The 24,805-nt window shown below is 42.3% G+C and overlaps 1 protein-coding gene across 1 annotated transcript; it reads left to right on the forward strand.

Annotated features, from left to right (window-relative positions):
* The first annotated feature begins 10,313 nt into the window (after window positions 1-10,313).
* On the forward strand, window positions 10,314-24,508 carry DLD (dihydrolipoamide dehydrogenase). The gene is made up of 14 exons (XM_035315734.1): window positions 10,314-10,452; window positions 10,826-10,901; window positions 11,587-11,666; window positions 14,940-15,008; window positions 17,073-17,142; window positions 17,511-17,611; window positions 17,951-18,094; window positions 18,248-18,349; window positions 19,463-19,653; window positions 20,989-21,159; window positions 21,556-21,745; window positions 22,142-22,279; window positions 23,580-23,669; window positions 23,774-24,508. The coding sequence occupies exons 1-14, from the start codon at window positions 10,414-10,416 to the stop codon at window positions 23,837-23,839; spliced, it is 1,527 nt and encodes a 508-aa protein (XP_035171625.1). The 5' UTR covers window positions 10,314-10,413; the 3' UTR covers window positions 23,840-24,508.
* The last annotated feature ends 297 nt before the right edge of the window (window positions 24,509-24,805 follow it).

Raw genomic sequence — 24,805 nt, forward strand, 5'->3', positions numbered from 1 at the left:
GTTTGCATGGTTCCACTTCTCAAGCCCATCAAGGTCGCTCTGGATGACATCCCTTCCATCTGCAGTGTCAGCTGCACCACCCAGCTTGGTGACAGGTGAGCTGGTCTGGTGTAAATGGGTGTGGGTGCTAATGAGGAGGCCCCCTTCCCCTCTCCAGCACCCTGACACCTGTGTTTTACAGTGCTGCTTTATAATTTGTCCTGCTGCAAAGGTGTTCCAAGTGTCGCTTGATTAAGGAACAGGTATAAAAGGAACAGTAAGAAGAAGTGGGGAAAGATGAGTGTAAACTTGGCAGCTACCAGTGAAGACAGACACTGACTCTGCTCTGCAGTTTTAATTACAATTTCTATTAACATACAATTTTACAGGTAAACCTATTAGATCTCCCATTGGTATAACCTGACCAGTTTTACAGCATAAATCAAGTCAGAGGAGCAACAGCAGATCAAAAGCTTTGAAGTGAATCTCTACAACTAGGTTTTCCCTGAGAGCATTGTGAGTGGGGTTTGTGATGATAACGTAATGTACAGTGAGTGGTCCTAGTCCTTCCCAAACCCCTGGTGTCTTCAGGAGTTTTCAAGTTCCCTCTGCTCCCTCCGGAGGGGGAAAAGTTGTTTTAGAGCTGGGAAGAATAGATGTGCTTGAACCATGGGCTTGGGGAAATCGGAGTTGAACTAGAGCATAGTTACTCTGAATTTAATTCTAAATGCACCAAGTTGGCTCAGATGGCTGCTTCTGCAAGAGAAATTAATGTAGTAGTATCTCTGGTGAACCATGAAAATATATCTCTAGAACAAATCCATTGGAAAAAGAAATTGATTTTAACTCATGTTTTATAGCATTGCTGAATTAATGCCTAAATATGCCCAAGTTGTATGAATAAGTACCATCAAACCAGAGGTACGTGAAGTGATAAAATGTCCTCTGTTGTCCTCCATGTTTAGTCATAGAATCACAGCATGGTTTGGGTTGGAAGGGACCTTAAAGACCACCCAGTTCCAACCCCCTGCCATGGGCAGGGACACCTCCCACCAGACCAGGTTGCCCAAACCCCATCCAGCCTGGCCTTGGACACCTCCAGGGATGGGGCAGCCACAGCTTCTCTGGGCAGCCTGGGCCAGTGCCTGTGGCAGTGCTGTTCACTCACTCAGACCTTGATTCAGCTGCGTCCATAGCTCCCTATATGACTTTGCTCCCAAGCCACAGCGTGTGGGCACAGCAAATTCCCATGGCACATGAGCAGGACAAAGCTTCCACCCTCGGCTCTGCAGAGGAAAGAAGTGCATCCCTCAGAGGGAGCAAAAATATATTAAGTTAATATTCCTTATTCCTGTAAAAAGAGCAGATCTGGACTCCTCGCAGGTGCTGACAGTGTACTTTAGGCTACTGCTATGTGATTTTGGGATGTTGGAGCACCTGGTGTCCTAGCATGTTCTGGCATTACCTTGCTGGTGCTTCTTTTTATCATACTTTAAACCATCCTTGGAGATCCACAGATATCCTCTTCCCAGAGAAGCTGAGCCTTGCTGAGCTAATCCAGGCACTCCCATCACCCTGAAGCAATGTTTAGGGGTATGGCTGCACTTCACTCCCTCTCACGTAGACATACCTGAACTGGCTAAAACTGGTTAATTTAGATGCTGCTAATAGAAAACACTCTGGTCTGGCTTGCATTTAGTTGCATAAAAAGTCATGCATGTCCTCTTTTCTTCTCTCCCACTCCTGGGTTCTTGTATTAATATATTATTATTATTATTATTATTATATTACTTTGCATTTTAAATCTTACTGACTCCCTGGCTCACCTTTGCTTTCCTCCAGTGCTGAAAAGTTGTCCTCAAGTTCATGAACCTGGACACAAGGAAACTTCCCTACTGAAGAGGTTCTGTGGTAGCACAGAAGGTCTGTCTGGGCTCCTGCGTGTCTGGGTCCAGGAGTCAGCAGAAGCAGATTTGTGCTGGTATCCTCCAGTGTCAAGGTTAGGAAAAGCGATTGGTACGAACTCAAGCACATGAAGTGCATTTCAGGACACTGCTTAGAGTGAAAGACACAGTGCTTGACATTTTGGTCTAGAATGGGGCAAAATAAGCCTCTATAGGGGACCACAGCCCTACTGCAGGCAGGTACATGCAGTACCCAAATTACATGTCCAGGGGCTTCTCCTGCCATAGGGCTGGGACCTGCCTCCTCATAGCTCCTGCCATCACAAAACTGACAGTGCTGAAAGCCAGATGGGAAACAAAGCTTTCCAGACAGCTCCTAGCTCATCACCATGTTGATACGTTAATGACACTGACACCTTGCATTAAGATGTGGAAGAGAATAGAACGTGGAGTTGACATTTTTGGGTTCGATGCTTATTAAGGCTGCCTGGAGAGGACTAATAAGTAACATTAGTTATCTAGTAAACCTCTAAAGATAGCCCTGTGGCCAGTTTAGAAGAATTAAGCATTTATTGTTGGTCTTTCCTTCCTTTTGTTGCATCAGTATGAATAATCTATCAGTATCACCTTGTATGCCATGTGCACACTTTTTAAAAGTCTACACTGCCTCTTCTCTTGCCGTGTAGTTTCTAAATTCTCTGCTGTATATTTACATGAATGCCTACAGCCTTCTTCTGCACAGTCTCATTGGGAGCATCTACCTTAGGGTGTTGGCTCAGAACACAAGCTCGCTTTTATAGCAAATCTCTTGATCTCTGCTTTGGGTTGCATGGCAAAGCAGCCTCAGACCACATGAACCAGCTTCCTGTTGATGGGAACAAATGGGAAAATGTGCTCCAGGGGAGCATCCAAGGGTTGTCACAGAGGGGCATTCAACAAAGCCAACCTACAGCTAGTCCAAAATAAAACAAACAAACAAGTGAACACTGAAATGTGGATTTCAGGACCTCAACACCAACTGATCCACTGCTCTACAGATCCACTCCTGCTTGTATGTTCTACCTTTTACATGCAGGATAGGTAGCTTTTGTGTCTGTGCTGTTCACTTTGTAACACAAGTCATGGTGTTTTTATTCATTCTATTCCACATTTTTTCTCCGTGTCTCTTTTCCTCTTCTTTCTTTTCTTATTTCTTGATAGGGTAACCCGCCTGGCGTAGTTCTAAGGTAGAGGTGAAACTTTCTAACAATAACAATACTAGAGGTGAGCAATAGGCAGTCAAAAAAGTGTTGTGAAATCTCCCTGAAGCTTCTGAAGAGCAGGTTAGATAACCTTGGGGACAGGTGGGCAGGTGCCCAGGAAATACCCACCTCCATTTCTACCTTTTCTCAGTATTCCTGCATTTACCATAAACCATGTGTAACTAGAACCAAGCTCTGCTCAGTGTTGAATGAGGTCCTGTCTGTGTCCCCACTTAAGTAATTAGTCACTGTTGACAGCTGGGGTGTTTCAGGAGGTGCTTTGGATCTTACGGTGTTAAATTGTTAGGTATTGTCATCAGCACTGCTCTCATTAAGGTCCCAAACATACTTTCGTATAAGTAGGTAAAAAATCATTAATTTGAGACAGTTTGCCATGGGTTTATGATAAAGTAGTAGAAAATTTGTTTCCAAACATAGAATCATGGAGTGGCCGAGGTTGGAAGAAACCTCTGGAGGTCATCTGGTCCAGGTGGCCTAGATAGGGCGAGGAAGAACAAGGCTGAGGGACTTGTCCAGGTAAATTCTGGATACCTCCCAGGATGGAGACCCCACAGACTCTCTGGTCCCATTTTCCAGTGTTTGACCACCTTAAGGGTGAACATTTTTGCATAATATCTTAATAGGAATTTGCCATGTGCCACTTGTCTCTGTCACCATATTTTCTTGCACAGAGGAGCCCAAACTGGACACAGTCCTGTAGTTGTAGTCCCGCAAGTACCAAACAGAGGGAAATAATCACTTCTCTTGCCCTGTTGGGTACACATTTGCTAATGCAGCCCAGAAGCTGACCTTCTCTGCTGCCACATTGTTGGCTCACAGTTAACCTGCTGTCCATCAGGACCCCCAGGCCCTTTTCTCCACAGCGTCTTTCTCAGCAGCTGGGGCTCAGCCTACACTTGAGTGAAGGATTAGTGCCTCCCAGGTCCATGACTTCGTTATAAATGTTACAATGTACTGTATTAACACAGAATGACAAGCAAACAGCAATGTCAATACAGCTAATCTATATCAATTACAGTTCTTAAAGGGCGAACTGCAGATTAGCACAATGCACCTTGATTTTTGTAGTATCAGTTGATTTGCTGTGCTAGATCAAGGCTTTCTCCTGCCCAGGTACAATACAGCATTTACAATGTTAATGCCATGATGATCTTAGGTGAAGGAAATGTGCGTTGTTTATCACGCTGTTATCACTAAGAAGGCCCCAAGCAGAACGATAATGTTGTGCTTCAAGGAGAACTTTGACTTTCATAAAGGAAAGATGATCTAACAGTGGCAATTTATTACTTCAAAGATTTTCTCTTTGAACGTAGAAAATGCCCCTGACTCCTGGTGTGGGATTTCCTGTGAATCACAAAACCTATCTCATTGCTTTATGGATTAAAAGGACTGAGGGAGCAGATCATTAGAAAGCCCATTCCCTGAGCAGAAGCGTGCCATTTCCTTGATGTAATATATATCTTTTGAAGGGCACATGCAAGCTAATTGCCTTGTTATTTAGGTTTTACATTTAATTACTGTGTTTGCCAGAGCATTTGGAATCAAAGAAAATGAAATACTGCATAGTCACTGCATTTTTTTAATGGCCATCTTTTGGCACAAAAGGGAGATTTTAGTTAATGTGAAAAGTTGTGTGGAAAATTGCCACCTCAGTTTAAACTTATATGTTTTCCATCAGTGATGAAATCAGTGAATTTTGCAGGTATTTAAAATACAAATTATTTCTGATTTTGGTTTTGATTTTGAATTAAAAAAATGAAAAAATAATGGAAGCTTAAAACATATGAAAGTACTTTTTCTTTTGTTTTCTTTTATTTTCTTTTCATGAAAACAAACTGGTACTTTATGATCAGTTTTGGTATAAATGTCTATTAGGAAGTTTAAATGGTCAATGAAAAATAGAGCATAAGAAACAGAAAACATTGGTTATGCATAATCATATCCTAATTCACATTTATATTCACGTTTAATCCTATCCTAATTCACATTTCAAAAACTTTGAATTATGGCCACTGCACAATTTTATCCTGCAGAGAATAATATTTTTCTTCTACGTAACCTAATAGAAACAATGCAGACATTTCCCATGTTCAGATGTAGCTGCATCTGGCCTCGTCTCTCATCTTCCCTCATAGCTATTACGTCAACAATTTTCAGAACTGAGTAATGTGCAGGGAACAGATTTTTACGAGGTACACTGCGTTACTGATATGCCAAGCTATTCACTGGTATTGCAAAATAATTAATCCACAAGAGGAAGTCAGATGGAAAGAAATCAGGGAGAAGGATTTCTGAGACAGAGCTCTCACTTTGTATCTGAACCACAGACTTGATAAAGTTGACCAAACGGATGGCTAAAGCTGGCATCATCTCTGCTTCCTTTGCAGGGCCGCAACACAGCTGTGTGCAATCCTTCTTAAATGGGGTGAGGTGTGTTTTTTTCACCAGCTTTGTCTATCTCAAAGTTAAATGTTTAACGTAGGTGACTTGTGCTCCCTCTATGCTCAGCAGACAGCACTGCTATGGTCAACCTTAGCACGACAGTCCTTGACACCCATCTTGGGATAAGGTGAATAAGCCTCTCAATCTGCAGGCCTTTCTGCATCTCCCATAGGAGCCCAGCAGACGAGCTTTCTATTAGACCTGCCAAACCAGATGTCTGACTTCTTGACAGCTGCAGTGAGTTAAGACAAGTCTTGCCTTGATCACTCACTTTTCCTGTATAATAAAAGCAGAAGTAGGAATCTTTGAGGGCCCTAAGGAAGGTTGTGTTGGCCCTAGTGCAAGCATGTAAGATAGGCAGACAGCATCTCCTTTATTTTCAAAGTACCTGCTGATCATGCAGAGAATTTAGATGCTTTCTTTAGGAGGATGGCTTCAGTGGGTGACTACAGTTTAAATGCAAAGAAAGGTCACTCCCTCAGGTGAGGCAGCTGGATTGAGCCTGTCAGGGACAGAGTGCTGGGTGTTTAACCACAGCATGTGATGAGGCCTTAGGTATGTCAAAGTTACAGCTTGGACTGAGGCCCTTTCTGCAGGCACCATCTGGTGTGAGAGAACCTAATGTGGTCCTGCCAGAAGACCCAGCTCTGGTGCTCTTTGGGGGGGCTGTGGCTCCTGTCTAGCTCTCCTTTGACTCAAATTGCAGCACTTCTGCATCCCCAACCCCTGCTCACCCATGCAAGCTCTCCTGAGCTCCAGCTAGCAGAGGAATGTCCCAAACGCTTAACTCTCCTGCAAGCAGCTGGGAGCCACAGATCGTAGTAAAATACTGACAACAGAGTACATACCAGGAGTCCTGATATGCTTTTGAGACACTTGTCCTGCCTCTTCTGTGAATCTGAGGTATGCTGCTGTTCTGCATCTGACCCTGTCCTACTTTCCTTCTTCCTTCCTATTTATCCCATATTGCCCACACGTTGTCATCTCTTTGCTTGGTGCAGAACCTCAAACAGAACAACTCGTGGTGGGCATGGGCTTGCTGTAGCTTTCTGGCCACTTCCATTGTCATCTTGTTTTAATGCCTGAGTGATAGGAAGCTTGTCTAAGCAGAACAACAGGATGAGCAGTACAAAAAGCAGTACGGTACCCTGCTTTTTGATGTGAAACAAAATGCCACACCTGTTTCATTCTGGATATACCTTGCGCTGCCATGGTTCACACTCCCACAATATAAATAAATAAATTGTTAAATATGGCTTTGAAAGGTACAGGATACTTATCTTGACCAACTGTGTTAGATCAGTGTCAGATGTTTTAGTTATGTTTTTCCAAGTAAGTATCAATGTAATGTTCTGACTGGATTGATCATCTTGATGTGTATGTGTACAAATACACATGTGCATAAGCACATACAAAAATGCAATTTGTAATATTTGGTATTAAAATAAATAAATAAATAAATATCTAGGTTTTTACGTGTACTTCTCTCAAATAAATCCTTGCAGATCTTCATTAGTCCATGCAGTCATGATGCCCTCTGTTGGCTTCAATATGTGCCTGCAGCTTTCCTCCTCCAGCTCCGAGTCAGACGTGACTTGTCAGGGCAGCTAACCAGAAGGCTTCATGCTCCAGTTTATTTTCCTGACACAGAATCACAGAAAGTCTGAGGCTGGCAGGGTCCTTTGGAGGCCAGCTGCTCCCAGCTCTGCCCAAGCAGGGACACCCAGAGCAGGCTGCCTAGGACCACGTCCAGGCGGCTTCTGAAGGTCTCCGAGGAGGAGACCCCACAGCCTCTCTGGGCAGCCTGTGCCAGTGCTCAGTCACCCGCACAACACAGAAGTGCTCCTGGTGTTCAGGCAGCACCTCCTGTGTCCCAGGTTGTGCCCATTGCCTCTTGCTGGCACCGGGCACCACTGAAAAGAGCCTCACTCCACCTTTTTTACACTCTCCCTTCAGGTATTTGTAGACACTGAGGAGATCCCCCCTGAACCTCCTCTTCTCCAGGCTGAGCAGTCCCAGCTCTCTCAGGTTTTTCATATGTCAGGCACTCCATTCCCTTGATGATCTTCATTGGACTCATTCTAGTATGTTCATGTCTCTCTTGTACCAGGGAGCCCATGACTGGACATAGTAATCCAGGTGTCAAAGATTACTTCCTTGACTCGCTGGCAATGTTCCTCATGCAGGATACCATCAGCCAGCTTTGCAGCAAGGCCACATTTCACACGTACAAAGGCAATAAAAGTCAGGAGCAATAATGATCAGGATAAAATTAGGATGCAATAAAAATCGGGAGGGTACCCATATACTGTAACTTTTCAGGAAAGGAGCGCCACAACAAAAGAAAAGCAATGTAGAGTCATGTCACAGGAGCAATAGAACAAAAAGAACTTGTTCTGTTCTTTACAACTAACATGATTTTAAAGGCAATGCACTAAGAATTTGACCTTTATGGTCATTATTACTCAGTGATGTAAAACATCAAGAAACTATTTTAACAACATCCAAATCCTGTCAAAGTCCCCAGGAATGTTCAGAAAAGCAGTGCCAGCCACCATGAACCCAGGCAACACACAGGTAATGGGCAAGGCTGTTTGGAGGCAACTGCCAGGCCTGTGGTGAATGGACTGGAGGAATCCAGCCCCATACTCCTTCACCTCCCCACTTTTCTTGTCCAGCAAGATATGCTTCAGTGCTTTCTGCACTTCTCCAGGCCCTCACACCCTCTTGTAACTTCTGGGTCCTGAAGCAATGGCCACAGAAGGCTCTGTCCCTTTGGTGGCCCTGGTAATCATGAGCCTCTTCTCTAGTCTCCAAAAATGTCACAGTGCAGTGTGAACCTGCAGCCTCGAGTCATTTCTTGTTGCAGAAGTTGGTCTTGTTCGCTACTTGCCTGAACAATGTACTCAAGACATTTTGTTCCACATTTAAATATATATATATATATATATATATTTTTTTTTTCCCCTCAAATAGTCATGGCCTGCCAAGCACAGCCTGTATGCGGGGCAGCCCTGTGGGGCAGCCCTGTGCATGGCCTGTACCCTGCTGTGCAACGGGGTGGGAAAGCCATGGAGAAATAAAACCTGTTGGATGGGTGCTGTCAGTCAGGTACATCTGGAGGATTTTTGCATTTTGTTCTCTTTGGCTTGCTGGTTAGTGAGGATGGGGGTAAGTGACGGGGCCACGACACGTATGCTGCGAGCACAGGGGACTCAGGGCTGCTTTCTCATTAGCCAGCCTAAGGGGTAGGGATTTAACCACTGAAATACCAGGCACATTCAGTCTGCAGGGCTGCTGGAGGGGCAATCAGAGAAATCCTGCTCCAGAAAACCAGAGTCCTGCCCACTGATGGCCTTTTCTTCTGAACGTTCACACAGTGTTAATAGGTGCCAGTGCACACATTTCCTAAAGCACTTTCCACAGATCTGACTATATTTTATTAATGGGCATATTTCTTTTCTCTCCCTCTAAATAATTCAAGTCTGCTTTAATCACAAAGTCTGGCATTTATGAATATCAGGCCTCTCTTCTAAGAGGGCTCCCAAACTGGTGTTTAACGCTGTGTTTCTCTGGGTGGGACGCAGCAACACACCGCCACCTCATGGCCATCTCCATTCCCTGCAAGAAAGTAGCAAGCCCGTCTGGAAAACTGGTGAATGCTTTTTCGCAGAAAATATTTCCACTTTTGGACAAGATGGGTAATGTTATGGACTACGTTGCCTATTACTTATCTAAAGCCACAGTTAGATGATTTTAGTATAAATGAAAAAGAATATGGCACATGTTCTAAACCAGGTGGAATTCAGTGGTGAAGGAAAATAGTGCCCAGCTGCTGTTATCCTCCAGGCAAGGAGTAATTTCATAGAATCATAGAATAATTAAGGTTGGAAAAGCCCTCCAAGATCACCTGGTCCAACCATCCCCTACCACCAGTGTCACCCACTAACCCATGTCCCTAAGCACCACGTCCAACCTCTCCTTGAACACCCCCAGCGACGGTGACTCCACCACCTCCCTGGGCAACCCGTCCCAGTGCCTGACTGCTCTTTCTGAGAAGAAATGTCTCCTCATTTCCAACCTGAACCTCCCCTGGCACAACTTGAGGCCATTCCCTCTAGTCCTATCACTAGTTACCTGAGAGAAGAGGCCGACCCCCAGCTCCGCACACCTTCCTTTCACGTAGCTGTAGAGAGCAATAAGGTCTGCCCTGAGCCTCCTCTTCTCCAGACACAACACCCCCAGTGCCCTCAGCCGCCCCTCACAGAACTCGTGCTCCAGGCCCTTCACCAGCTTCGTAGCCCTGCTCTGGATACACTCCAGGGCCTCCACATGCTTCTTAGGTTTGCAGATGTTGTGGTGCTGATACACAGGTAATGGGGCAGTGGGGCATGCAGCCTCATTTCTTGAGAACAAACAGGTGGGAAGAATACCAATGGAATGAATTAAACTCTGTCAATGGAAAAGGAAAAAGTTGATATTCTAATTCAATTCACTTGACATTGTTTCCAAAATGAAATACCTTCACTTTTATATTTTTATTTTAAAGTTTAACTAGATACCCATTTGGCTGTCATTTAGAAGAAAAAGGGGGGTTATTCTGGAAAAATAAGTATTTAGACTGCCTCAACACGTTCCCAAATGTTACTCTTGGGTGCAGTCGGTTGCGCGGGCCAAATCGCGCGCCCTGCCGCTTTAAGAGCACCTCTCCCTAACCCCGCCCTCCTCCCTGAGGCCCTCCAGCAGGGGGCGCTGCGGCGGCTTCTGCTCTCAGCGCGCCTGCGCGAGTCCGCGGAGTCCTTGGAGCGGCGGCGGCGGCGGCCATCATGCAGCGCTGGGGGCGCGTCTGCTGCGCGCTCGCTCGGGTACGGCGCCGGGGGGCTGCGGCGGGCCGGGACCGGGCCGGGTCCGGACGGGTAGAGCTGGACAGAGCCGGGACGGGACGAGCCGGGAGGAGCCGAGCCCGGCCGCCGGGGCTTCCCCCACCCCACCCGGACACGGGGAGGGAGGGGCTCCGCCGCCGGCACCCGTTGGTGGCCGCTCGCTGTCGGTACCGGGGCGCCGCTGGGGGCTGCCCTCCGCGGGGCTGCCCCGAAGAGGGGCGGCGAGGCAGCGGCAGCGCCCGCTGGGCTGCTCACAGCCGCCCTGCGCCCGTCCCGGGTGCTAACGCGGGGTGCTGCCAGCCTGCCTGCTGTGTGCGCGTCGGTTTCCAGAAATGTGGTGTTATTTTTCTTGCAGAGGAGCCATTTTGATCGAATTCATCACGGTCTGCAGGGGGTTTGTGCGGTGCCGCGAAGGAGCTATGCCGAGCAAGGTAATCCGCGGGGGGGGAGCCTAAACGGGAGAAAAGCAGAGCTGCAGGCAGGAGGCAGGTCCCAGCTGGTGGTGGAAGCCGAGTTTTGGAGGAAAAGTGCTTGTTTGTCACATCTGCTATCAAACCAAAAGTGTACGCAGAACTTGAACTTTATATCATAAGAACAGTGGCACTATTTAATAGAGGAGACTGTGGTTACAATGACTTTGGTACAAAGTTCATAGTTTCTGCAGTATTCATAATCAATAGAGGCCGCATAGGTATCTTTTAGCAATATTTTCTGCATTATAAACTAATAATTTGCACTTATCTTTTGTGCTAAACATCAGTAGAAGCTAAGTTGAAAAAATGTTGCAATAAACCATTCAGACATCTTGGGTTAAATTCCTAAGTTTTATAGCAGCAGGGCTGCATCAGACAAATCTAGTTACTTAATTTCATTTTACATTATTTTCCCTGTTAAGTTGAAGTGTGATTTGTTTTTATTGCAGAGTGAATACCTCAACGCAGCCTTTCCTTTAGTCTGGGAATCTGTTCTCAGATGCAAAATGTAATTTACCTAATACATTAGATGATGTAATTTTTAATAATGACTTTTACTTTTAAATATGAATTAGTTCAGAGATAAGTTGGTACTCCTGCAGTGGTTGCTAAACAAAAATAACTGAAATGTTTTCTCTTTCAGTTGATGCCGATGTCACAGTTATTGGTTCTGGTCCTGGAGGGTATGTTGCTGCAATCAAAGCAGCTCAGCTTGGATTTAGGGTAAGACCAGACCTTTTGGTCACTGAGCAGAATGTTCATCCAGAGGAGGGTGTTTGTGTGAAGCTGGGAAAACTGAAATTCTTATGTCCTATCTTGGGCCACCAGATGCTGTTGACATAACCATAAACTTTGCGTTGCTTACCTGTATTACATGGAAGTTGAAGTGGACACATAAGTTGAAATGTAACAGGTATTACTGTCTAGACTGTTGGTGGGCTACTGACAAAGCTGCTCAGGTCAGCTTGCTTCTGGCTGGAAGAGATAGTTGAGATGCCTTTACATTCTCTTGTGAGGGAAAAGGTAGAAGAATGCTAGGAAGGAAACTCTCCCAACAAAGAAAAAGAAATTGAGACAGTGACAAAAACAAGGCCACTTAAAAACTACTCTGAAATCCTGAAGAAGAGACGGAGGGGATTCAAATAGTTGGGAGCAAACTGCTCTAGGTGGTCTTCTTGCCTGAGCAGGGAGGTTGGACCAGATGACCTCCAGAGGTCCCTTCCCACCTCAACCATTGTGTGATTCTGTGGGGAAAAGAAAGCAAAGCTATTCAGCTGATAGGCTTTTTGAATGTGAGTGGATAAATTCCATTGCCATCTGAGAATTTGAGGTGAAAACAAGTATTTTTGTAAGTTTTCATTTTCATTCATAAGCGAGTGTGACTTCAGCAAGGTTGTTACCTTTACTCCTTAATCTGAGCCCGACTTGCTCTCTGGCATTGCATTATTCTCAAGTATTTTGAAATCTGAGAAGGAAGGCAGTGCTGGCAGACTTTGTGCTCCTGCTGGCTGGTATGTCCCAGTGCTTCGACGGCTGGACTTCATGACAGAACAAGTTGGATAGACCACCCGGTAAGGACAGGAGCTCCCGTTTATGAGTGGAGTTCAGTCAAACACTGGAACAGGGGCCCATGTTACGTGTAGTCTTCATCCCTGGAGGTTTTCAGGACTTGGCTGTAAAAGGCCCTGAGCCACCTGATACAGCTTTGATGTTAACTGTGTTTGGAGAAGGAAGTTTGACTAGATAGGTTGAAGGCACCTTCTTTGGAGACTGTTTTTTTTTAAATTCCTGAGTGTCGTCTCTTTGGTCATTACTCCAGCAACTGGCTTTCAGTGATCTCTTTTGGGGCATATTTCAGCCTTCTAATGTGTAACAGTACCAAAGTATAAATACTTGAGGTTTCATTAAGAAGTTTTGCATCTGCCTGTGACCCTAGTGCAGATAGTTGAAATGGATATCCGTGTTGGTCTGTCTTGTCTTGGTTTAATAAATATTCCTGCCTTTATGTGTATGTTACTGAGCTATTAGCACCTGGATAAAAAGGTACTCAGTGCTACAGGTTCTAACTGAGATTTAGGCCATCTGCTGTGTAATTTCTTATTTCTTCTAAGACTATTTTTCATGGCTGGATGTCTGCTTTTCCTGGAGCAACACTTCACTCAAGTTCCTCATGTATGCGGCCTGCAGTAGGTTACCATATACAGGGAGATAAAGAAGTGCTCATCATTCCTTCTGATGTGTTTTGTCACAACAAACAATTTCTATGCTGCTTTACAGGTAGAGTGGGCAAAGGTTCTGGGCAGGCTTGCGTTCATCACCTGTAGTGTTGAAGAAACTTGAAGAATGTTTATGCTGAGGGATGTAATGTCATGGTTTTGTCAGGCTGGCAAAGAGATAAAAACTATGTCCATCCCCAGACAAAACTGAGTCTGCTCTACTGAACTTTGAATCTTCAATTTTAGCGGTGCCTCTGCTGGCACAAATGTTAAGTCCTCGTATCGTGACTACAACGTCCCATGTTATTGCTATATTGGGTTTACAGGGCAAGGTTTGGGTACTGGGGGGCTGCAGGGCTGGCCTCTGAGCCAGTTCCAGGTGGCTTCAAAAGGGACCCACTGCTGGCCAGAGCCGAACCAATAAGCAGTGATGTTTGTGCTTCTGTGAGAGCAGATGTAAAGAACCAGTCCTGCAGACCCCAGGGTGAGGGCAGGAGGTGCTCCTGGCACACAGCAGCAGTTCCCCTGGGGCCTGTGGTGAGGCCCCTGGTGGAGCAGGCTGTCCCCCTGCAGCCCATGGGTCCTACATGGAGCAGATCTCCACGCTGCAGCCCCTGGAGGAGCCCCTGGTGGAGCAGGTGAATGTGGCCTGGAGGAGGCTGCAGCCCAGGGAGAGCCCCCGCAGGAGCAGGCCCCGGGCCGGAGCTGCAGCCCGTGGAGAGGAGCCCACGCAGGAGCAGGGGGTCTGGGGGGAGCTGCTGCCCATGGGGGACCTGTGCTGGAGCAGTTTGCTCCTGAGGGATGGACCTCATGGTACAGACCCATATCTGGAGCAGTTCTTGAAGAGCTGCTGCCTGTGGGCAGCCCCTGCAGGATCAGTTTGGGAAGGACGGCATCCCGTGGAGCAGGGCAGAGAGTGACTGTGAAGGAAGGAGCAGCAGAGACGAAGTGTTAGGGACTGACTGCAGTCCCCAGTCCCCTTTCCCCTGTGCTGCTTGGGGAGAGGAGATGGAAGAGGTCGTTGGGGGGAAGGTGTTTTTAGTTTTTTTTTTTTTTTTTTTAGTTTCTCACTGATCTAGCTTGTTCATAATAGGTAATAAATTACATTAATCTCCCTTAATGCTGAGTCTGTTTTGCTTGTGATGATAACTTTTGAGTGAACTCCCCATCCTTACCTCAACCCTTGAGTTTTTATTGTAGTTTTCTCTCCCTTTCCTTTTGAAGAGGGGGAGTGAGAGAGAGGTTGTGATGGAGCTAGGCTGCCCACCTGAGTAAAACCACCACAATTGCCAACAATGTTCTCTGGGCAGTGGCTTCTGAACAATTTTGCTTGGTCTGATCAGTGGAGTTGATTTAAAGTGGATGAGGCAGAACCTTATCAGGTCAGCATAGGAGCAGCCTATGCTGTTTGATTCATAGTGTGGCTTTTAAAGCCCATGGATCACTTCACATGCCCTCATGTGCTTAAAACAGGAGGCAGGCTGGACAGGGGATCAGCACGTCTCAGTGTGTTTCATTGATTTGATAGAATGAGTCCTGTTCTTCGTGTTACCGCCACCTCTATCTACTCTATCTCAAAAGCATCAATGTAAAGGAATGACGAAGGGGTTTCACCTGCATGGTCACTTCTCAGCAGATTTGAATTCTTAGAATATAATCCAAGAAGCTCTTATTTTGAGCATGCATGCCCATTACAATGGAGGCGATGCCAGTTATCTTTCCCTCTGTAGAAAGATTTACAATGTTTTTTACCTCTTCCTCCTTTTTTTTTTTCCCTCAGACTGTCTGCGTAGAAAAAAATGAAACGTTAGGTGGAACCTGTCTGAATGTTGGATGTATTCCTTCCAAGGTAAGTGTATGTAGTTGGTCATAACTTCATGAAAAACAGCAGTTCCTACAGGTATCACTTTAGAAACCATTATTTAATCTTTTTCCAAGATTGACGTACTTTTAGAAGGTGAATTTCTAATCCAAACAAACTGAGGATCTTCATATAAGTAACACAAAGGATTAAAATTTTGTTTGCTCAGTAGAAATCTTTTGTTTACAAACTGTTTTGTGGGGTTTCCCAAATAAAAGAGGAAGAAGGATGAAAACCAGAGGTGCATACAGATGCATCTTCTCACTCTGGTGAGTCTGTGTTGTAACTAGTAATTGAATACAGTGTTAACTATTCAAGGTGGTTTTACATCCTGCAGTCTGCCTTGTGAAATTCCAGATACTTTCAATTTTTTTTTCCAAATAAACCTGTAGTTTTGTCCAGGGTGGTGTACTTATGCTAAAGGGATGCTGAGCTGTTTGCTCCCTGTTCAGTCACTAGAAATCAAGTGAATCTAACTTACAGGGACAGAGACACCCCTGAAAAATTAACTTTGTCTGGTTTTGGTTGGACGCACCACGCTCTGAAGATAACTGTCTCTTTCCAATGACTGTAGGAAGAGCCTCATAAGTTCTTGAAATATTAATCTAAGCTCAAATAGTAGGGCTGGTGGTGCTTGCGTGGAGTAGTGCTGGTGGGGAGAGAAAAGGGAGAGCCCAAGGTGTGCTCTGAAAGGAAGGAGGAATAAAAAGAAATTCAGAAGTAGTTATTTAATGGTGTCAGTCCCATTTTAAGTAACTTCAAAGCTAGAGCCTTGTAAGAGCAGTGCTACTGCTAGATAAAAAGAGTTGACTTCACTAGCATCCAGCGGGTGAGGGAAGATAGTGACAGTTAGGCTTGTGATGGCCATAGTAACAGGTACAGCTTTCTGAAAAAGATCCCTCCTAACAATATTGCTATTTCAAATCTGTTTGCTCAGAGAGGTTCTGTTAGCGTTGTAGGAGAAAATACAGTATAAATACAACGTTTTTAAAATGATATATTGTTTTGCCTACGTATTTTAGAAGTAATTCTAATGAAGTTCAGAATATATATATATATATTGAGGAAAAACTCAAAAATTAGATGTAGATCAACACATCATTACTATGTAAGTTTAGAACTTCACTAGGGCCTATTTAATTGACTTTTCTTGAGTCCTTGATTAATATTTTTATCCTCCTAAGGTTCTTATAAGAGTGTTTCTGAACCCATGGTTAAACCTGGATGCTATCCAGAATTTTTTCAGGTGGCAATAAACTTCTTAAGAAGTGGATATGTAGGCTGCGTACACTGAAACAATAACAATCTCAGATACTCATTTCCAAAAAGCCACTCAAGATAATACATTGGATGTGATTATTTTTTTTTTTCCTTTGTAATTGCTGAAGTCTTATGTAGTGGCTGTGTCTGCAGTTAATGTTTTGGTTGTTACTTGTGATTATCCGTTTTACTTAACTGCTCTAAATTTTAAACCTTGAGAGTCAGTAAGAGTTATTCACAAAAATGAAATTATCTCTGGTATCTCGGTCCAACAGTATTCATTCTACTCAAGTCTGTGTATATAAGGCTGGTATCTCAATATATTCTTTGAATATATTGTACCTTCTTTAGGGTTCAGTCTGTGCGGACTATACAGTTTACTTCTTGCACAGATGCTGATAGTTCCATGCTTGTGATGGTTATCATAAAAGACATAATGTTTCTTCTTGAGATCCCTCCTTAATGATAATGCTGTTTCTAATCAAAATGCTGTTCTAGAGGTTCTGCATTTTGAACTGCTCATTTATAAACATACTTACAAAGGAACTATTCTACATTTATTTCCAAATTGTCAGTGTCCAGTGACCTGAACTAGCTCTAAGCCATCAACTACAGCTAGCTGCGCAGCTGTGTGTTTGAGATGCACCTCTTAAAATATCAATGTCAAACTTTATAGAGAATGTTCTGCAAATAACATGTTTGTTTTCTTTTTTAATATACTAGCAGTGTAATAAGTAATGAATTCAATTGCAAGTGTATGTCCCAATTCTTGTTTTTGTGTGTATACTTCAGGCCTTGCTGAACAACTCCCATCTTTATCATTTGGCCCATGGAAAAGATTTTGCTAATAGAGGAATTGAAAGTGAGTATGCAGAGCAACTTGTCAGTGCCTGGTAAAACAAATGGTATCTGTCAACAAACAAATACAACAGTTCAAATCATATTGTTAGAATTCTAGGAAAGTTGTTCAGAAAACTTAACTGACTTGCAAACAATATCCTTTCCCTGTCAATTGAAAGTTTGGGGACGTGCCTACTCCTTGAGTACCGAGTAGAGAAGTTATACTTGAAAAGCATAATACTGCTATTTAACATACCAGTTGCTGAATGTAACCTGTATCATTTAGTAGAGGCCTTGAGTACATCTTACTGTATCAAACTTGTTAACTGTGTAGGTTAGCTCCTATAAATAAATAAACTGGGATGCTTAATTGAAGTTTTTTAACCTTAGTTACAGGAATCCGCTTGAATCTAGAGAAGATGATGGAACAGAAGAGTGGAGCAGTAAAGGCCTTAACAGGTGGAATTGCTCATTTATTTAAACAAAACAAGGTTAGTTTGGATTATATACTGCAGCGTATCTGTATTTTTTCCTGATCTAAATTTGTTGCTTTTTGCATTCTCATATTCTTGCCACATAAATGAATATGAGTGACTGACTCCACAAGGGCAGATTCTGAATGCTTTATTTCTAGGATATTTTAAATGAACAGCTCTTTCATTCTTAAATCTAATTAAAAGAATAATAGTAACTTACTTTGTGATTTGTACCAGATGGTGATGCAAAGGTTAGTGTTAGCAGCTTCTCTAAAGCAGTGAAATTCAAATTAAGTGTAGCATAACTTACATAAATAACTTGAATCGTAATTTATTGTGTTCTGATTATCAAAGGTTACACATGTATCTGGGTTCGGAAAAATAACTGGCAAAAACCAGGTCACTGCAACCAAAGACGATGGCAGCACACAAGTTATCAATACAAAGAACATACTTATAGCCACAGGCTCAGAAGTTGCTCCCTTCCCTGGAATTACCGTACGTGTTTGAAATCTTGGTGCTACTGTCTTCCAGTTGGTAATATCCACATCATTTATTATACAATAACTCTTTGCATCTGATTGGCCTTTGTTTTCTGTGAGCTGTACATACTGTAAACCTCTCTTTGTGGATTTCTTTGCCTGTTGCTAGATTGATGAAGATAATATTGTGTCATCCACTGGTGCACTGTCACTAAAAAAAGTCCCTGAAAAGATGGTTGTCATTGGTGCAGGAGTCATCGGTGTGGAACTGGTGAGAGAATATTTAAACCACTTGGTCTTTAATTTATAAAGGAACAGGATGTTACTTTTTCATTGTACTTAATAGTATTGTTGTGATTTAACAAATGTGTGAGTTGTAGTGAAACCTCAGAATTTATAGCCTGCTAGCTCCCTTTCCTACCTGAAAATCTGGGATGTTGGATTGGTATTCCTCCATCTGGTTAGCTAAGAGGAGAAATGAGAGAGGAATGTACAGGCTTCACATACAGTTTTTTGGGTTGTTTAACTTCCACTGAGGTTTATACTTGCTCTGTGTCTAGATAGGGGAACTTCCTATTTTAAGGGAAGTTCATTTTAAACCATCCTAAATTCCGGTCCGTAGGAATGAATCCCCAAACTCTTATGCGATACAATTATATGCATTATACCTGGTAACCAAAGGAATGAAGGCTTTGTAGTTCATGTTAGGCTGAGTCCTTTTGCCTCACACCTACATAATTCAAGAAGTATGTTTGTGTGCTGGCTTTGCAACTGCTTGAGAATTGGCACATCTTAGTGGTTGATTTAGCTTGCTGACTATTAAGCAAGGAAAGAGTAAGCAAAGTGAAATACTATTTGGACGAATGCAGTGTAAATAAGGTTTATACGTTTTTTTGTGAAGCTGGTGATAGTGGCTATAGTTAGAAACACATGCAGAAGCAGCAGTAGTTATATTTTATGGCATAAAATTTACATAATGTTTTACTGTTTTGATATAGTTTGATTTACTGGTATTAGGATACCACAACTTCTTTTGGGTTTTCTGAGCTACATGCCAATTATTTGAGCTTTATTTTTTTATTCCTATAACCTAAAATATACCTAATTATTTAAACTGTTTGTTTAAAAGCTTAATTCCGTGGGTCACATCACAGTAGTTCTAGATGTGCAAGCAGTGATAAATCCATTCTTTCTGAAAGGCTCAGGCTGGGGGGACAGATGCGTTATCGTACACTATAATGTTTATAAAACCTGATCAGTTTGCTGTATTGTTTTGTCCCCCTTTTTGCAGAGTTTACTGTTTGTGGTAAATACTGCAGTAAAGAAGCATGAAATTTTCCTTTCAAAACCTTTTCTTCCCTTAAGTATGTTGTTGTGACTGCAGGGGTCAGTTTGGCAGCGCCTTGGTGCAGACGTGACAGCTGTGGAGTTCATGGGCCATGTTGGTGGAATGGGAATTGACATGGAGATCTCTAAAAACTTCCAACGTATTCTTCAGAAACAGGGCCTTAAGTTTAAGCTAAACACCAAAGTTACCGGTGCTACCAAGAAACCAGATGGAAAGATTGATGTAGCGTAAGTGTTTAACATAACTAATGGAATTCATGTTATATTCCTCCACTCAGTCCTTCAGATCCGTTTTAAATACGGCTTGATATTATTCTTCAAACAAGAAGAAATGAAACTTAATTCTTCAGTGGCATTTAATTTTTATCTTGCATTTAACTTGGCGTTCATAATTTTGGCTTTATTGAATCCTAAATTGTTTGTATAGGAGAGGTTCCATTGACTTGAGTTAGTGCACTAGTGTAAGAAAAAAAAAAACACATGCTTTTCATGGAAGTTCTCTGTTTCTGGTGTAACTAACATAAAATATTATGGTAATTTTTAAGCCATTAATTCCTGGATGCTTACTGGAAAGGATCTTTTGTCCTTTCCTCCCCTTGTCTCCAAATAAGCATGATATAGATTTGATTGCTTCCGATTAGAAATAAGTGAAGTTGTCCTGGAATGTTTTAAATAGCCAGACTTGAGCCTGTTGAAGACTCTAGATGAACAGCTAATACAGAAAAATATATAGCAAATTTTCTTTTTAAAGGTCGCTACCTCTGTTCCTTTTCTTGTCTACATATTCTCTGTGCAGAATGGTTACATAAGTGTTTTCTTAAAACCACAGTTTAATGTTACTTAACAAACTAAGCTTAAATGCCTTTTTCATTGAAGTCTTAATATGAGGAATTGTTTGCTCCATGCCTCAGGGCAGCCTGTGCTTCGCCATTGTAGAAGTTCTAGATTTGGGTGTCTGTATGTCCCGTGCTGTCTGGATCTCTCATGCAGACTTCTCTGTGTTTAGAGTTTCATACTCAAGGGAGTATGCTTTTCAGACACACTTCCTAATTATCCTCACTTGCCATGCTTTGGTTCTTTCTTGCACTCTGAGCACATGAACTGAACTTGTTCGCAATGCAACTAAACACAAAGATGAACTTGAGGGATGTACTTTATGCAAGACAGATCTGCAGTTTTGGGCCAGAAGAAAGCTTAGAATACATGGCCCTACCTCATCCTGAAATCGAAACAGCTTGGATGTTGAGTACTCAGCACTGATTGCTTTGCAGTGCAGATTTGCTCTTAGCAGGTCATGATACTTGCTAACGGATACATGGCCCAAATTTCTTGAATTTCTGTGCCTAAGAGTTCTTACCAAATGGGGTAAGAATTACTGGCCCTTATTCCCTCTCCTACTCATCAACTCTTGTAAGGAAGAAGTGAGGGGTGGGCTGAAGGCAAGTGGTTTGGGGTGCCAGATTGAACTAGTAGGTCACCATCTGGATCATATTAATTACTAGTCAGCGAAATGCAATGCTGCAAGTTTACAGCTTAGCATTTTTGCTGTTTGTTTTTCTATAGTGTTGAAGCAGCAGCTGGTGGCAAGGCAGAAGTAATAACTTGTGATGTGCTCCTAGTCTGTATCGGTAGGCGTCCGTTCACAAAGAATCTAGGTCTCGAAGAAATTGGAATTGAACTTGATAAGAAGGGGAGAATCCCAGTCAATAATAGATTCCAAACCAAAATTCCAAAGTAAGTAATAATTTAACAGTATTTTTGACTTTATTTGAAATAGGACTCTTATTTCTAGAAGTTTAACCTATTAAAACACTTCAATTGCTCAGTATAGCTTTTTCTGAAAGGAAAACCTAAAACTTCTGTTTATTTCTGCAGTTGAAGATTTGTAGTCAACCCTTAAAGCTTTGTAATTTAAAAGTCATTGTGTTGGTACTACTTCTTGAAGTTGACAGTTTGGTGGAAACTATTCTTCTATAGTCTCTGTGTTTCTTCTGAAAATTAATGTTTGAATTTGATGTGATTGGAATTGTCTGTGGTTGTTGTTTTTTTTTTAGTGACTGTTATATGAAGTAGCCTAAGTGTACTAGGACTTCTTAAACAGTATCCTATTTTGTTTCATTGGTCTGATAGCATCTATGCTATTGGTGATGTAGTTGCTGGACCGATGCTGGCCCACAAAGCTGAGGATGAAGGCATTCTCTGTGTTGAAGGGATGGCGGGGGGAGCAGTTCACATTGACTATAACTGCGTACCCTCCGTGATATACACTCACCCTGAAGTGGCCTGGGTTGGCAAATCAGAAGAACAGCTGAAAGAAGAGGTACAGTTTTTCTGCTCAGACAGATCTCTTTTTCCATCTTGGATGTGGTTTCATAATCGAGTAGTGGCTATTAGTTTATCTAGCTACTTTGTGAAGGAGAATTTCTCTATCTGAATTTATTGTTTAAGGTGTATGAATGATTCCTTCCTGCATGCCACCCTCACAAGGATCACAGTCTTCTTTAATAACTTGTTTTGTGAAATTTATATTGATTCTTTGCTAATTTTTCTTCTTTAACATACCTTTATACCTGTTATCGTCATGCATTGATCTGTTTGTCTTATCTGTCTTCTATTTTTGTATTAGTTCTATTTTTATATTTATCTGTATGGTTACATCATTCCTGTCGCGCTTTCAGGTCATGAACTCTGTCAGTAACCTGTATCTGTTTTGTAGGGGGTAGAATACAAAATTGGGAAATTTCCATTTGCTGCTAACAGTAGAGCAAAGACAAATGCTGACACAGATGGCATGGTGAAGATACTTAGTCAAAAATCAACAGACAGAATGCTGGGTGCTCACATTTTAGGCGCAGTAAGTATTATAAATTGTGCTGCTGTCTTGGTAGGGGTAAAGGTTTTTTGTTCTGTTACAGTTCTCGTAAAATGGAAAATCTGAGTTTTCCCAAATCACTTCAGTCTGCTGTTGTTTTCTGCAGCCATGCCCTCCTGCCATTGTCTCCAATGCTTGTCTGTTACTTTGGTGCCAGACCCAGCTTTTTTATTGATTCCCTAGAATTGCTAGGGTTATTCAGTTACTCTGTTTTTCTTTATGAATTCTGCCAAATACTTGAGAGAAGAGCAGAAGTTGACTCAGGTTTTAGAAGTTGGGGAGCTGACTGGACTTTTTTTCATTGCTTTTTTTTTTTTTTTTCCTCCTGATATTCCAGCTTCAGCAAAGTTGGTAACCTTATGTGGCATTCACCAAGTCTGGGGTCAGTAACTGATGGAACTTGATTAAAAACAAGTCTTTTTTCAGAATTTGAAATCAGATTTTGTGTGTGTGTGAAAAATACCCTTTCCTGCTCTACCACCCAGTCTGAAGTTCCATCTTAGACCCTAACCTCACTCTTGGTTTGGTTTTCTTAGCTGTAAAGGTGTAAATGCTCTTCTTTTATTCTTTCCCCTAAAGATGTATGCAGAAACATTTCCATATATCCTTGTTTACTGTTTTCAGAAAGAAAACCTTTCTTTAAGAAAACAGTGTTAAACACTGAAGCTGTTCTGTTTTCCTGGAAAGGAAACTTTATTCCTATGGAAGGCTATACTGTCAGCACTGGAAGATCAGCACTGTAACGTTCATAGCTGACTGGGACATTACTTACACTGAAAAATAAGGAACCCTGAGTATTCTAGTCTTTGTACGTGATGATTATCACTATTTTTTAGTGAAAAGTCTTTACCACTAAACATCGTAGACTAATGGAAGACACTTGAAAGTTGTTATAGGTAGTTTGAATAGGCTGTTTTTTAATCCAATTTCTGTCATTTCTGATGGGAATACATAGGAAGGTGTTACGCTAGTTAACTTTTCTCTCCCAGTACCAATTAATTAAAAAAATCCCCATTCTCTGAAGAAAGCACAGCTCAGTGAGACACAGTAATAATTTTCACCAATAAAGGGAGAGGGCTGGGGAGAAATCCTGTGTATGTGAATGCTAAAAATGTAATTGGAAACTTCATTATTTTATTTTCAGCTACTCAATGTTTTGGGGTAAATCACTGTAAATGCAACTCATTAAAATAAAATGGGGGTGCTCTTTTATTCTTCTAGTTACCGAATCCACACAACTGCATAAAGATTTGTTCTAACTACAAAGAACATTAAATTACAGGGTGCTGGTGAAATGGTTAACGAAGCTGCTCTTGCCATGGAGTATGGAGCATCGTGTGAAGATGTAGCCAGAGTTTGCCACGCCCATCCAGTAAGTTTTTGCTGAACAAACTGTTGAACACCACAGTTGCGCAGACATGCCTTAACTACCTGTAAATGTTAATGGTTTGTACCTTTTGTGTCTGTTCTCCACAGACGGTGTCAGAAGCCTTCAGGGAAGCAAACCTAGCAGCATCTTTTGGCAAAGCTATCAACTTCTAAAATGAGAGACCAGTTCTCTGTACATGCATAGTACGTGTTTGGAAACGGACTGTGGCCCCTTGTGGAAGGCTGAGTTTGAGGATGTTAGGACTGAATTAAGTGAATCTCTTCATTTTAGCCATCAGATATTTAAACAAGTAGAGTTTGGAACAAGTGGAATTATTTGGTCTCTGTAAATTAAATACTTAAAATTACATGTTTATTTACATTCTGAATGTTGCAGAAAAACAGCCTGACAGAACTTTTTTTCTTCAAAACCAAGCATTTCGCTGCTGCATGGGATTATAAAGTGTGTTGGTCAAAACTCTGAACAAGTGTCCAGCGTACCTGGTGTGTTCTTACTTGAAGTAGTGATAGACTAAAACAGCTGAATGCTGGCACTTAAAATGCCGCTGGCACTTAAAATGCCACTGTCACTTCCGCACAAAAACATGTCCTTCTGAAAGGATTAACTTAGTATTTAACCTACTTCTTGCATACAAATACCAAATTTGGTTTGATCTAGTAATGTTAGGGTGCTGGGAAAAGAGGGGCTTGTATAGATCAATTAAAACTATATAAACTATATTAACTTTTTTAAGAGAAAATCTGTGTGTGTGTGATTCTCCACACATTGTGTTTTCATATTGAAAACTCATTGGGAAAAATGAAGTGCTGATAGAGAAATGATGAAGAAAAAATTAATCTTTCTGCTACTTAATATTGTTTTTAAAGCTTCCATTGTCCAATCCTCTTCAACCTCGAAATGCTAGAACTGGATAGCGAAGCAGTGCTCATAGTTAAGTGTGATAACATGAGGGTTATTCTTCTGCACCTTCCACACAAGGGCTGCAGCATCAGCTCTGCACATAGTTGAGACGTGCTTTCTCTCCTTCTGTTTTCTATTTTGTGCTCTCTTTGTCTCTGCTGTAGCAAGAGAGCTTAATAAATATTTAATATGGCTGGAGGGTTGTATTGGGTTTTGTT

This window comes from Oxyura jamaicensis, chromosome 1, assembly GCF_011077185.1.
Source record: "Oxyura jamaicensis isolate SHBP4307 breed ruddy duck chromosome 1, BPBGC_Ojam_1.0, whole genome shotgun sequence".
NCBI lineage: Eukaryota > Metazoa > Chordata > Aves > Anseriformes > Anatidae > Oxyura > Oxyura jamaicensis.

Excerpts from the sequence above, each read along its gene's own strand:
- DLD (XM_035315734.1), top strand. The coding sequence starts at position 10,414 with ATGCAGCGCTGGGGGCGCGTCTGCTGCGCGCTCGCTCGG. Across the intron at positions 15,009-17,072 it reads TTGGATGTATTCCTTCCAAG|GCCTTGCTGAACAACTCCCA; the intron begins GTAAGTGTATGT and ends TGTATACTTCAG. Across the intron at positions 17,143-17,510 it reads TGCTAATAGAGGAATTGAAA|TTACAGGAATCCGCTTGAAT; the intron begins GTGAGTATGCAG and ends TTTTAACCTTAG.